The 10,600-nt window shown below is 42.9% G+C and overlaps 1 protein-coding gene across 1 annotated transcript in view; it reads right to left on the bottom strand.

The window, feature by feature from the left end:
• The window catches only part of cpeb3 (cytoplasmic polyadenylation element binding protein 3), a 29,711-nt gene extending 19,328 nt beyond the window's left edge, over window positions 1-10,383 (bottom strand). Inside the window, exons 1-4 of the mRNA XM_010787706.1 lie at window positions 10,269-10,383; window positions 5,218-5,241; window positions 3,954-4,121; window positions 1,632-1,721 (exon numbers count right to left, since the gene is read on the bottom strand). Coding sequence (XP_010786008.1) covers window positions 1,632-1,721; window positions 3,954-4,121; window positions 5,218-5,241; window positions 10,269-10,383 — 397 coding nt within the window. The remainder of the gene's footprint in view (window positions 1-1,631; window positions 1,722-3,953; window positions 4,122-5,217; window positions 5,242-10,268) is intronic.
• Between the last annotated feature and the right edge of the window lie 217 nt (window positions 10,384-10,600).

Below are 10,600 nucleotides of genomic sequence, written 5' to 3'. Positions count from 1 at the left end.
ACACACACACACACACACACACACACACACACACACACACACACACACACACACACACACACACACACACACACACACACACACACACACACCTGAAGCTATTAGCGCTAAAAACTCTGGCACCAGGCATCCGTCCAGCTCCAATGCCAGTTAATATGGATGGTGATATAAACAGGACACTTCATCAGGTCCTATGGAGTTATGGCGAAATGAAGTCTACCCAGATCACCAGTCCCACGTGCCTTTCATCCCCCCCCCCGCGCCTTACATGACGGTGTTCTCCAGCTGCCGTAAGCTCATTCATTCCCCTAAAAGGATGCTGCATTTTTTCCCCTCGGGCTTAGGATATTAGTAGAGTCAAGCCTATTCAAAATAATCCTCCGGAGCTAAAAAAATAAATAAAAAAGGGATGTTGAAAAATGAGAGTGGGGGAGAAACTGGCGGCAGGTTCTCCAGATGCAGCGTATTACCATCTGCCTATGGAATGTCAGATATTTCCAGAGCTTCTTTAATAGCTTTCCTAATATGACACACAGCAGCTCCTGGGCCAGAGGGAGGGATGTAGACGAGCTCTGATCGCCTGACAAAACTTTACCAAAACACTTTTTGGGTCAGAACTCTAGGCAGAAGAAGACGTAATAGAGGAAGCAATACGAGAATTTCTTTCTTACAGAAATTTTAAATATTTCGAGTTGAGAAAATGTAAACTTGAAACTCTATCATAACAATCCAAGAAAGTATCCTATGTCTCACCTGATTTATTACCTCAGTAAACAATTGTCCAATTAATGAACGATCATAAATGTTAGTTTCAAGTCTTCTTCAATACAGCATGATATTGGATGACTTGGGGACGATGTCCACTTGTTATACATTCTACGGAAAGGACACAAGATGACCATGAGGAAGAAGGACTATTTCAATCTATTTAAAGTATTTATTTTCTATTCTGAAAGCCAGTTAGGAGTCGGTATGAGCTATATTTTGATTTATATTATTTATTAGATAACAATAGATGTTCTTGCCGTTAGTTTAAATGAACCTTTTATTTAGTGTTCTAGTGTTCTCCTTATACTTCCATGATGCAATCACGCTAATGCAGAAGAAGGCGTGGCTAAATATAAACTCTGTTGTAGAAACGATAGACACGATTTGGGCACCTCGTGTTGTATGTATCGGAGACAGGTGATATTGGTAGTATTGGCAAATGTTTTTCTACCAGGGTGAAAGAAGGAAGGCTGAAGGAAAGAATGTCAACTCTTTGTTCTTTTGTTATTGACATAAAATGAAAAAAAGGATATTCTTGCCTGGACTTCGGTTTTTCCCTGCAAAGATCAGTTATCTGGTGCCTCAGCGGCAGTTTTATTTGGAGTTAATTTTCTGGTTTATTTCTTTGACTTTCGCAGCTACAGAGTCAATGGTTACTATGTGTGTGTTTCTGTGAGATGACAACAGCGGTTCGCTCAGATAAACAGACACCTCCATGGTGGCCCAGCTTGGTTCACGAATCCTGCGTAACACGATTCTTTACAAAACTTAAAAATGGAGAAGCACCCGAGGAGATATTTATTGCTGTAGACTTTGATGTGTGATGGGAAAACACAGATAATGCCCTGAGAATGTGTCCGTACCTTTAGGTGGGAAGTAGGACTTGCTCTCCGCTTTGTGGGGCCAGTCCACCACCAGGTGCCCATAGCGACGGAAACTGTTGGTGATCTCATCTGTAAAACGAAGGAAATGCAAGAGGAAACTTGAATGTTATTTTCATGACATGATAAGATACTCATGTAATATGCATTTCAAAGACTATATGGAGAAACACACTCAGATACACACTCTGCTGAGATAGGCCCGCTTCTATCTTCTGCCGTGTTCCAGGGGCTGCATTAAATAGAAACACGGGCCGGGCACATCCAGACTCGTGCCGTGGAAACTCATGAATCTTTCAGCCAGCTAAGGGCATGTATTGTGCATCATGTGCTCGTTTAACAGCGTAGAGACCATGGGCAGTTCTGGTGGGGGGGGGGTCAACAAGGACCAGTGCCCCCTGTAACACTGAGCTTGGACCCCCCTGTGGTCCCCCTCAGAAAGAAGAGTCTTAAGGCCCGGACACACCAGGCCGATTATCGGCGTCGGTGGGCGTCAGGCCGATGATGAGCGTCGACACGCCCTACTCAGATTGGTGTGTCCCGCACCGTCGTGTCTTTTCTGCCGGGCCGACGCCTTTTTGGCCGAAAACCCGCCGATTCGGCGCGCAGTCGGCAAAAAAAATCACTCTGATTGGCTGTTCAGCTAGCGAATCAGTGCATGAGAAGTGAAACGGAAGTGAGGGACCCAAACAAACTATTAAGAAGGCAAATCTGAGATTTCATTTTGCTCCAGCTCTCGACACAGGTTCGGGAAAGCCCCATGAGCTTCTCGTTGTAGAGTGAAAATGGAACGCACACGCTATTTGTTGTTTGTTTAAATCACGTAGTCTGTTCTTCTTCTCTGTCTTCCGGTTGTTGCCTCTTTTGAATGACGAATACACACTACCGCCGCCTGCTGGTAAGGAGAGTTATTGCCACTCACGCATGCGCAGTTCGTACGTGCTCGGCTGAAGTCTTTGCGGTGTGTCCCAGTGCGACACATGGCCAAGACGCAGGAGAACACGCCGTCGGCGTCAGCGAGTTCTCTGGTGACTGCTTGGTGTGTCAGGGTCTTTAGTGATAAGGCCCTGACACACCAAGCAGTCACCAGAGAACTCACCGACGCTGACACCGACTGTTGCGTCGGCGTGTTCTCCTGCGTCTTGGCCATGTGTCGCACTGGAACACACCGCAAAGACTTCAGCCGAATATTGCAGGAAATAGGCTCTCTGGCACATGAAGATACTTAGATGTAAAGGCCCGGATACACCAGGCCGAAATCGGCCGTTTTCGTTAGTCGGACGACAAAGCGTGCCCTGTCGCCCAAACTCAATTTGGTGTGTCCCGCACTGTCAACATGTTGAATCGGCCGTGCGTCGGCCACAGGCAGTCGGACAAAGAAATCACTGATTGGCTGTTCAGCTAGCGAATCAGTGCATGAGAAGTGAAACGGTTGCTTGAGAATGTCTTCCACAAGCAACACTCCAATGGCTGATAGCTCCAGTACCGCACGAAACATTTTTTTGATAGACGAGAGTGAAAACGGAAAGCCCACGTTATTTGTTGTTTGTATGAATACACACTACCGCCGCCTGCTGGTAAGGAGAGTTATTGCCACTCACGCATGCGCAGTTCGTACGTGCTTGGCTGAAGTCTTTGCGGTGTGTTCCAGTGCAACACATAGCCAAGACGCAGGAGAACACACCGACGCAACAGTCGGCGTCAGCGAGTTCTCTGGTGACTGCTTGGTGTGTCAGGGCCTTTAGACGTTTCAAATTGTACAGCAAACCCATATAGTGATATAGTGACACTCATATAGTGATGCTATTAGGTACCTAAAGGAAGCTAATGTTCGGTGTGATGACGTTCACCATTCTAATTTAGCCGCTTGTAGCGACCACTGTTTTTAAGACAAGGCAAGGCTAAGTAAAAAGCTTCAGAAAATCCTGAGTCGGGGATTTACAGTACTGACTTATCTTATGTTGTAAAACAAAACATGAATATTTATTACGTTTGTGTCAACAACAGACCCTTTTTTGGGAATCTGACCAAAACCTAATTAAAAAAAATACTGACTTTAAGCTGAGGGATTTAGACTAATATCTTGAAAGAATGTCCTCAATAAGGAGTGCTTTGAGTAGTTTTCAAATACTTGAGGGTAACTGTTAGCAGCAAAAAGCCAATAACAAGGTGCACTGTGAGGCTTCCAGTGTAAATGTACTATACCTTATTAGTATACATCTACAGCAGGCAGGAGCTAAAGCAGCCTGAAGTTAGCTGAGGAGCGTTCGCTGGATTAGTCATGGAAAACGATCCTCTGTTTACCTTCATCTATGTCAGGGGGGAGGCCTCCGACAAAGACCTTCCTGGAGTAGCGCTCCATCCTCTCTCCGTTCTGGCAGCGGGTCGGCGAGTTCAGGCCCGGGGTCAAAGAGGGGTCACCGTGACCGTCGTCCAGGAAACCATCTTCAAAGGGAAAAAGACAGGAACGGCCTAGGAAGAGAGGAAAAGAGAAGGACACCAGGAAGAGAGACGGGGATAACAGGGGGAAGAAAGAGAGGTACAAGAGTGGGTAAGGAAAGAAAGGGAGAGAGGGTTACAGATTAATTAATGAAATACTGCAAACTATTTATATGGCAGAATCAGTTTGGAAGTAGAGATTACCTTCATAATTCTGATATGATACATGATGGTCCCCAGTGATAATATGTTCATGTTTGTTGTGGTGAAATCAAGTTACAATGTCAAATTCACGTCCCTCCACATAGGGGAAATTGCTCGGAAGTTTGAAATGTCACAACAGTTGTATATTTGGTCAATATTTAAGTGGATCTTTCGATGGTGTTGTAGCTTGTCCAAACATAATATGCATGTTCTATGCAGTTGTCTCTCTTTCTTTAGCAGGGATAACATTTGAATGATAGCAATCACAAAGCTATGAATCTAACTTCTGTCTCCTATACCCAATACTGCGGTGACCTTACAAGTCACATGGCAGATTCCCTCCTTGCTGAAGAAAGACAGAATTAGTCAAAATGCACAAATCAAGAGATGAGCCACGTTGGAAGCACCCATCTTTTGCCATTCAGATGATGAATCACTTCTGAGTCAGCGTAATTGTTCATTAAAGCGCTCCAGATTGATTTCAGAACAACCCCAACTAAACATGCTTTAACATTTAAAAAGGCTTGATTTGGTTGAGAAAGGAGCAAAAACAGATCATGTGTTTTTAATTTATTGTAAGCTTCTGTTATGTAAAATGGGATGTATTTGCATCCCTTGTTTGCCCTATTGTGTTTTTAATAAACACTGCGGCCGAAACACTGACTCAGAATAGAGAGAAAAGGAAATTGTAATTCAGAATTGTGTTCCCTCTCACCATCAAGCAAACCAAGTTCATTTACACAGACAGATTTCAGTGAACCTCGCCCCATCTTGATTAAATGCACAATGTGAAAAACTGTGTCAAAATTAACATGATTCCATTCAATCACAGCACAGAGGAAAAGCACATGGTTACACCACGATAAAACCCCCCCCCCCCCTCGGAGACGGCGTGGCAAGCAGAACCCCCCCGAGAAAATGTTACCTCTTCTGCGGCCATAGCTCCGGGCTGCTTGTCAGCACATGGGGGGGGGAGGGGGGGAGACAGGGAGAAGACACAGGGTTGGGACAGGAACAGGGGGAGGAAAAAAGATACAGAGACATGGGTTTTGTGGAAGTAAACCAAAACCGAGAACATCTCTACGGCAACAGAGAAACCACAGATGGCTACACCTAAGCTTCGGGAGGGGGGGGTGATTATCACCGCCTGGCACCCGCCCACGGTAAACCTGCTGCACCTGCCTTGGCAACAGTTGCCGGCAGATGCTGGGGGAGTGTGGCACGATAGGTGAGGTTTTGCCACGGAAACGGTGCGGATATTTAGCAGCATTATGCGACACAGCCATGGCCAGAGATCCTAATCTGGGTTTAATGAACCTGTAATTGCTCACATCCGTGATAATCTGCTGTGAATATTCACAAATGAGGCTATAAAGAGGAGTGCATGCAGGACCCAAGGTAAAGCAGGTTAGTCATTATCATGGCCTCGGTGAAGTATTAAAGCTAGCTCTCAGATTGGGTACGGCAGGCCAGGTGTGAGTGGAAACTTCCCACAGGAGAGGAGAGAGCCACAGGGCTTTAAAGAGGGGAGGGTAACATGCAGAGAGAGGGGGGGGCAATGGAGAGCAGGATATGATGATGGCATGGCTGAACGGATCTTTTTTTATAATTTATTTATATGTATTGACATTTTATGACTGGTGCAGTTTTGTGCAGTTACAGCACGAATAGTTATGGCAACATCTTTAAGAGGGAGAGAAAAGATTTGGCAGAAAAATCAAGAAAAAATGCCAAGTCATTGTCTGGAGATTGATTATGTCTGCTCTACATTGATCTTTGACCTCTCACTTTCTGTAAGGCTGAAGGGATAAAATGCTGATGTGTCAATGCCCTGAATTAAACGAAGTCCAAGGAAATAAAGATAACAACTGAGTGTCCACCTGCCAAATAAACAACTTACTTAAATCCCCATGAGCAATCTCCATCTACTGAGGAAGACCAAGAGCTGCAGTTGAAAGCTTCTGTAAAAGCTAGTAAGCTGATTTTGAATGATGATGTTTTTTTCCCATTGCGGTCAATAGCTCGTTTCTGTTTTCCCACATATACAACCACCTAGTATTGGGTGCCAAACTTTCTAAAACCTAGGTCACGTGATGTCAAATGAGCGATTTTCATTTACAGAGGAAGACCAGGAGCTGCAGTTGAAAGCTTCAGCCAGAGGTATTAAGTGAATGTTTTAAATTGTCCCCCCATTGTGCTCATTACATGTTACTGTCTTCCCCCATTTACAATCACCTGTTAATTATCGTGTGCCAAACACTCTATTCTTAAGTCATGTGATGACAACTGAGCAAACTCCATCCACTAAAAAAGACTTGTATGCTCACTTGAAGCTCAAGAAGACGATAGTAAGTGGACTTTAAAGTTATTTTCCAAAGTGTTTTTCACGTATGATGATAAAAAACACATATTGGGCATCACAAATCTTGTTTCAGGATTGTGTTTGAGGGTTTCTCTAAAATCTTCTCACAAACATGTGTAATTTGAATCTGCTGTGCCACTAATTCAAGCCACACTGGAGACAAAATGTGCCTTAAGACAGGGCAAATTCAAACAAACAGCAGGAGGGGAATAGATCCTCTGGGTCCTCTAAACGCATCAGTCACAAAGCAGACTCATCACCTCAAAAACCAATTTGGGCCTTTTCATTGTGAGAGGCCCATTGTGTAACTCGTCTCTCTGGCTTCTCTCGGGAATATATTGTCTCTGAGCCTCTTCTCCCTTGCTATGTTTTCATTAAAAAAGATCTAGCTGTCCAATCCCAAAAAAACAAACTAAACCAGCCTCTCTGTTGCCCTCTCACCGTCTGCCAGAAACAAAGTCACCTAGCAACCAGGGCAAAATTAAGAAAGGGTAATGTGGGAAACAGTCCAATGAGGGAAAGGAGGAAAGGGAAAAGTGAGGGTTAAGAATAAGGACCAGAGGTGGAAAGAGTACTCAGATATTGTACTTAAGTAAAGACATAACAAAGTGTAGGAATACTCTGTTAAAAATGAAAGTCCTGCATTCAAAATGTTTCTCAAGTAAAAGTACAAAAGTATTAGCATCAAAATATACTCAAAGTACCAAAAGTCAAATGAATCATTGTGCAGAATGGCCGAGTTCGCAATCTTATACTGTATATTATATGTTTTGATCATAATTATTGATGTGCTTACGTGGAAAGTGGCAGCTAATTTGAATTACTTTATTTTCTGCTGAGTCATGTGAGTTTAATCTAGTTGTAACTAAAGTCTTGTTTAAGTGTTGATCATATGTTGTTTATCGTTAGTCTATATCTGCAAAGTAACTCAAGGTACTACAGCAATGTAATGGAGTCAAAGTACACTTTGTATCTCTGATTTGTATTGGGGTAGAAGTACAAAGTAGCATAACATGGAAATACTCAAATAAAGTACCTCAGTACCTAATTGTACTTAAGTACAGTACTTGAGTGAATGTACTTGGTTACTTTAAACCACTGATAAGCACCAACTATAAGCCGTGTGGTGTCTGGGTGAGGGAGAAAATGTTTGGGTAATTCCTCTGGGCATGATGAGTTTGAGGTCTTGGCTTCAAAGCTTCATACACTTCAACCAAGCTGTCAAGTGAACAACACCAATACATCTGAATGAAGGACCTTCACTTACTATACTACACTCTTTCTTCTTCACTTCAAGTGCTAACACCATCCGGAGAAACTCGAGGCCCTTAAAGGGTTCTCACAGCGTGAAGCCTCAAAGCTAATGGGACCAAATGAAGGAGAAACAGAGTAAAACACTTTATAGGAGAAACCAAAGATTCCCTGTCTGCACACATCACAGGCTACAGCGGAGGAGAACTGCTCTGACAGATTTGGAGGATCTGCCTGAGAGCAATACCATGACAGAACAGTGGAAATCACTCCGGGACATGTTCTCAGGGGATGCAGACGATGAAAAGAACAATGAGGAGGAGCACCATTGTTGTCAAGATTCAGGGAGAAAGTTATTGTTATGTTGGATATCCTCTGCCTTTATCCGACTGCACACACCGTCGGCTGATTTAACATGCAAGAGGACACAGGGGCTTCACTGGTTTGGTTTGATCACCAGTCAGTCCAGACATCCCTGATATTTTGCTGAGGTTTGAACAAAAAGACTAGAAAAATGAAAGCTCCTAAATTAATTAATGGAGATGGACAAAACATGGGTGTTTAAAACCCTAAGAAATCACACCCAGACCCAATCTAAACATAAATGGTGCAGTGATGACGCATCTTTTGTAGGCAGACCCGGAAGTTAGCATAGTGCTCCATCGGAAAAAAAATAAGCTCTGGGGCAAACACACGTTTATGATACTTACACATTTTGTTCAGCAGGATAATCTCCACATATTAACAGCACTTTTATAGTCGCTGAAGCATAAATGCAGAAGTAATAAACAAACATTAAGCTATAAATAAACTACATCATGGTCACATGACTTCATGTCAATAGCGCTAAGCTAAAGGTGGTTAATGCTCTGCGTGATGACATTTACGTAGTAGTCTCATTTGGTCACTTGACTGCAGTTTAAATGACGTGCAGAAGTTTCGGACAATCACCAGTGGGGTGTTTACAGACACATTTTATGTTGTAGAACAAAATGCGAAAAGCTCTTTAGCTTGTCTTAACCATAGACTGTATAGGTCTTAACCAAAGACCAATTTTCAGGCATCTAACCAAAAATGCATTAAAAAACCATAGACTGTTTTAATGACACAAAGAAGCTTCGGACATTTAAGAGTGTGGAATTTACTGACGTATTTTATGCGAAACAAAATGGTAAAATGTCTGAAGCTTGCGTTCAGACAAAAACACATTAAAAAAAGAAGCGTTAACTTCAAGTTGTGAGAATCGGAGGAGGTTAAATGCTTAGTAATTTCCGGGCTTTAGAACTCAATCCTACACCACTCTATAAAGAGCATTTAGAAGGTCGATGGAAAACTTTGTGGCATCCATGTAGCAACATATCGGGTAAAGACCTGAGTACTCTGTGACTCTGTCACTGCTGGTCATCTGCTGTGTTGGGGGGGATCTAGTCTTACATGCTGGGGTATTTTTGAAAGTGCTATTCACAGGTCGACCGTGCTTCGCCCCATTGCTGAGAGGTCTGCCCTAGGTTTGCGGTGTCAGGGAATCCAGACCTCGGCAAAGGGTAGGCAGGTGTGCCCAGCAGGGTTAATCTTGTCACACAAAAAAACAATGGCTAAATCTGGTTGTCGCAACCTTTTTGACGATGATTCACACAAGACGATGACGATGCGGCACAGAAGTTATTAATGAAAAATGTTGGTTATTGAGCTGATAGTGGCCAGTTCAAAAACCTAGTCTAAAATTGAATGTTGCAGGAATGATTCCTGAAACCTGGAAATGATTTAGCATTTTACAACATCCAGTTGCCTCGTCTTGAAGTCAATTATTTTGTTCAAATTGTCTTAGATTATACGTCTGAAATAAGATATGTAGGTAACACAAATTGAAGAGATTTTCATGTTTTGTCCAGGACATAAAATACGTCAGTATATACTGCACTTGTTATTGTCCGAAGCCATTACGAGTCATAAAAACGGCGGTTGCTACCAAGAAACAAAATGTACTAATAATATTAACACCGAACGCTAGCCGCCTTTAGCTTAGCGGTGATGATGTGCAGCAACTTTAGCTTTTTAATTCTGGTGATTGTAGAGACTATCCTGCTTAACAAAACATGTTGATGGCTCCTTGCAATGCTTACTTTCTAGTTAGCCCACACAAGTACATCATCACAGCACCACTCTATGATCACTGACCTGGCCCACTGTGGTGAGGGGGTGAATGTGTTTCATTGGAACGCACCGCAGAAACATTTCCCACTCCCTAATTCCTTCAAAGGACCAAAAGCAACTTCAACACTTTCATTCGTAAAACTGAGACGATTCTGATGAATTCCAGATGGAACAGAAGATGATAGGCAGTACAATAAAATATGACTTACTATTCAGTGGCATGATGTGTTCTGCTCCAGGATGATGGAAGTTGAGGCCCATGCGTCCTGTTGTAGAAAAAAAGAAAGGGAAATCACTTATAAAAGCCACTCTGTTGACAGACATTACATTTAATCTTCCATTTTTTGTTGGCAATGTGAAAATGCCAGCCAAGATAAAATGTTTAACATGAAATGAGTAAACAATCATTACCCAATGATTCAATGGCACAAAGGAGAACCATAAACTACAGATGGAAAAATCAAGATGGAAACATTCTTTTGTTGTCACATCCCTCATTTACAAAAGCCCCCGCGTACAAAAACAAAGGCATCTGTAATGC

This window comes from Notothenia coriiceps, unplaced genomic scaffold, assembly GCF_000735185.1.
Source record: "Notothenia coriiceps isolate Sejong01 unplaced genomic scaffold, NC01 NC01_scaffold00031064, whole genome shotgun sequence".
Lineage (NCBI taxonomy): Eukaryota > Metazoa > Chordata > Actinopteri > Perciformes > Nototheniidae > Notothenia > Notothenia coriiceps.
The sequence above is the reverse complement of the archived record's forward strand: the minus strand, read 5'-3'. Positions and strand labels throughout refer to the sequence as shown.